This window comes from Rhinopithecus bieti, unplaced genomic scaffold, assembly GCF_001698545.2.
Source record: "Rhinopithecus bieti isolate Rb0 unplaced genomic scaffold, ASM169854v2 scaffold_76236, whole genome shotgun sequence".
In the NCBI taxonomy this organism is placed as follows: Eukaryota; Metazoa; Chordata; class Mammalia; order Primates; family Cercopithecidae; genus Rhinopithecus; species Rhinopithecus bieti.
In genome coordinates, this window is record NW_016827963.1 from 11,108 (window position 1) to 14,625 (window position 3,518).

At 37.2% G+C, this 3,518-nt stretch overlaps 1 protein-coding gene across 1 annotated transcript in view; it reads right to left on the minus strand.

The window, feature by feature from the left end:
• Positions 1-3,518, minus strand: part of LOC108523533 (centromere protein I-like) — a 27,226-nt gene that overhangs the window by 3,269 nt on the left and 20,439 nt on the right. The window contains exon 4 of the mRNA XM_017864179.1: positions 235-283. Within this exon, the coding sequence (XP_017719668.1) occupies positions 235-283 (49 nt within the window). The remainder of the gene's footprint in view (positions 1-234; positions 284-3,518) is intronic.

Below are 3,518 nucleotides of genomic sequence, written 5' to 3' on the forward strand. Positions count from 1 at the left end.
TAAAAATTTAAATAAAAAAAAAAAAAAAAAAAAAAAAAAAAAAAAAAACATATCAAGAAAATAAATACCCTGTTCAGTTAAGCCATTGAGCAGATGCTCTTAAAGTACTAAAAAGCAATTTCCACAAAATGACTTCTGTCATATAACTAATGCTAATAGTTATTTTAACTTTATAAAGGCCAATACAAATGCTAATTCCACAAAGTGCAATACAACTGTAATGAAAATACTCACCATTCTCTTTTTTGGTAAGTAAATATAACAAATGGCAAACATAAGGGCACTGTTAAAACATAAAAAAAAAATTAAGAGAAATGATAATATGTCTTGAACAGAGGGGCAACACATTTTCCTCAAATGTCAATCTTACACTGATTAAGTAAAAAACCTTCAGGACTTCACTGAACAATAGTTTTACAAAGAGTCTCTTTTTCCTACTATATAGTGATAAAAAAACAATAGTTTTAATCAGCATCTCATTAGGTAATTTTTTAGTTATTTTGGAATGTAAAGATATTGCAGACAATTTGAAAACAGAATTACCTATCATCCTTCTACCTAACAACAATTCATGCATTCCTTTCAATATTTGTATAAATTCATACAAATATTGAAAGGAATGCATGAATTGTTATTATATACAAATACTGAAAGGAATGCATGAATTGTTGTTATTCCTTTCAATATTTTTATGTATGTATGTATTGTTAGTTGGTGGAGACAAGGTCTCACTATGTTGCCCAGGCTGGTCTCTAACTCCTGGCCTCAAGTGATCCTCCTGACTCAGCCTCCTAAAGTACTAGGATTACAGGCATGAGCCACTGTATCTGGCCCATACTTATTAAGACATAAACTTGAAACTTTTATCCTGATTTTCTATTTAAAACCATTTTCCCATGTTGTCTATTCTTCAAACTTATCATTTTCAATGATGCTTCATACTCCAGTCAGTATATATACAAGAATTTAGTTAACAGCTTAGTCTTCAGTTTGGCAAATAGCATGCACTCAATTTGCTAATTAAATTATTGAATGACTGATTCCCTTCTACCATTTCATTTTCAGTGTCCATCTGTTGAGGTCTTACTCTAGATTAGGGGTCAGGAAACTATGGTCTCCCTGTTTTTGTATATAAAGTTTTATTGGGACACAGCCACATTCATTAATTTATTATTGTCCACAGTTGCTTGCACACCACACCAGCAGACTTGAATAGTTGCGACAGAGACAATATGGCCTTCATGCTCAGAATATGTATTACCTATCCCTTTAAGAAAAAGTTTGCCAACACCTTCTCTAAATAACAGGAAAGTGAAAAAATAAAGTATTTAATAGTACTAGAGAAAGCAACAAGAGCAAAGACTTTCTTTAAACAAAATTTGTTATTTTGTAGTCATGACTCTAAACTTTAAAGTCTAAACTACAGCATATTCCATATTGCCTCTTCTGTACTTAGAAATGGTTTGAGAAAGAATCTAAACATATTTTTAATAAGCATGAATTTAGATATGGATTTTTTTTTTTTTTTTTGAGACAGAGTTTCACTCTTGTTGCCCAGGTTGGGGCACAATGGCATGATCTCAGCTCACTGCAACCTCCGCCTCCCGGGTTCAAGCGATTCTCCTACCTCAGCCTCCCGAGTAGCTGGGATTACAGGCATGCACCACCACGCCCGGCTAAGTTGGTATTTTTAGTAGAGACAGGGTTTCTCCATGTTGTTCAGGATGGTTTCGAACTCCCGACCTCAGGTGATCTGCCCGCCTTGGCCTCCCAAAGTGCTGGGATTACAGGTGTGAGCTACCACGCCTGGCTGGACTCTTTTTTTAAAAGAAAGAATACATGTTATGACCATGTCTGCCATATGCTACCCAGAGAATAGCAATTTTCAGTATAAAAAATGTGTTACCTCATACGCTTAAGGATATGAACTATTAGCAACACTATCATGTTGAATATGAAATGAGTGTTACACAATCACTTGCCCTAGACTCCAGCATTATAGGAAATCTGACATTCTCTTTTAATCACATGTAGAAAGGAAAAACTCATATATATTAATTATTTTAAAATTGCCTTTCTGTCAAATATTTAGGTTGGTGCAAAAGTAATTGCAGTTTTTGCTATTTCAATGGCAAGTACTTTAATAAGTACTTGGGTTATAAAAGGCTCAGTCCCTGCCTGGAAGAACTCAGTCTATTGAGCTATTAGAGGAAAGGAGAAAGCATATCTTCTTATTTCCTATTCTTTACAAAGTATGTTTAAACACAGAATTCATTTGTATTGCAATTTGGTCAGTTTATGAACAGAAACAATATGAGGTTAAGAGAGATGTCAGAGGTTAAGAGAGATGTCAAAGGTTAAGAGAGAGACAATGATGTACCACTTGTCATTCAACCACACCTGTGCACCACAAGACATGCAGCAGGGATAAGCATCCTGCATCCTTACTTTCTATCGACACTTCCAAGGTTACCACTCTTTCACCCTTGTATAGAAAAAGACCTCCTCTGAGACTTAGTTCACCCAACTTTACTACCTCTACCTTACCTATACCTTGTCAGCTCACTACTAACCTAGTACCTTCCCCAAAATTCCATGAGGATTTGGGCATCTCACTCAGTTTTCAGCTCTAACTCTAAACCCAATATCATGCCAGATGACTTTAATGTCCCTATCAACAAATCACCGTGGTCTTAGAGTTTACTGACCTCAATTCCAATGACCTGATAACCATCTACAGAAATATTGTGTATTAGATACGCCGAATGACCCTGACTGCTTTCCTGCCAACTTAGCAATGTTTTTGACATCATATCCAGCTGTTGAAGCATGTTTCAGAGCTGGCATGAAAGCAAGAATCTGCAGTTCCCAAAAACAAAGTGAAAGTAGAAACACTAAATATTGAACAAGCTTTCTCACCAATATTTCTTGCCAAACCTTAAAAACTTTGAACTTACGACTTTAATAGCTACAAAGGGAGGCAGGGGTAGGGTAGGCAGAGGATAAAGCTTAGGACCCACCCAATGTGTAGATTATGCAGAGGATCTATTATAATAAAAAACTGGAACCCCCAAGAGCTACACACTAAGTGTATGGTTGTGAAATTAAAACCCCACTGTGTTGAACAGGACAGCAAGTAAACTTTCTGGTCTTGACCGTGGAAATGGGTGAAAGGAAAATAAAACCTTTCCTAAGAATTTGTAACCTCAAGCCAGCTCAAAAAATGTCTGCAGTTTGGCCACGCGTGGTGGCTCATGCCTGTAATCACTTTGGGAGACCAAGGCAGGCAGATTACCTGAGGTCAAGAGTTCGAGACCAGCCTGACCAACATGGATAAACCCCGTCTCTACTAAAAATACAAAATTAGCTGGGCATGGGGGTGCATGCCTGTAATCCTAGCTACTCGGGAGGCTGAGGCAGGAGAATCGCTTAAACCTGGGAGGCAGAGGTTGCGGTGAGCCAAGATCACGCCATCGCACTCCAGCCTGGGCAACAAGAGCAAAACTCTGTCTCAAAAA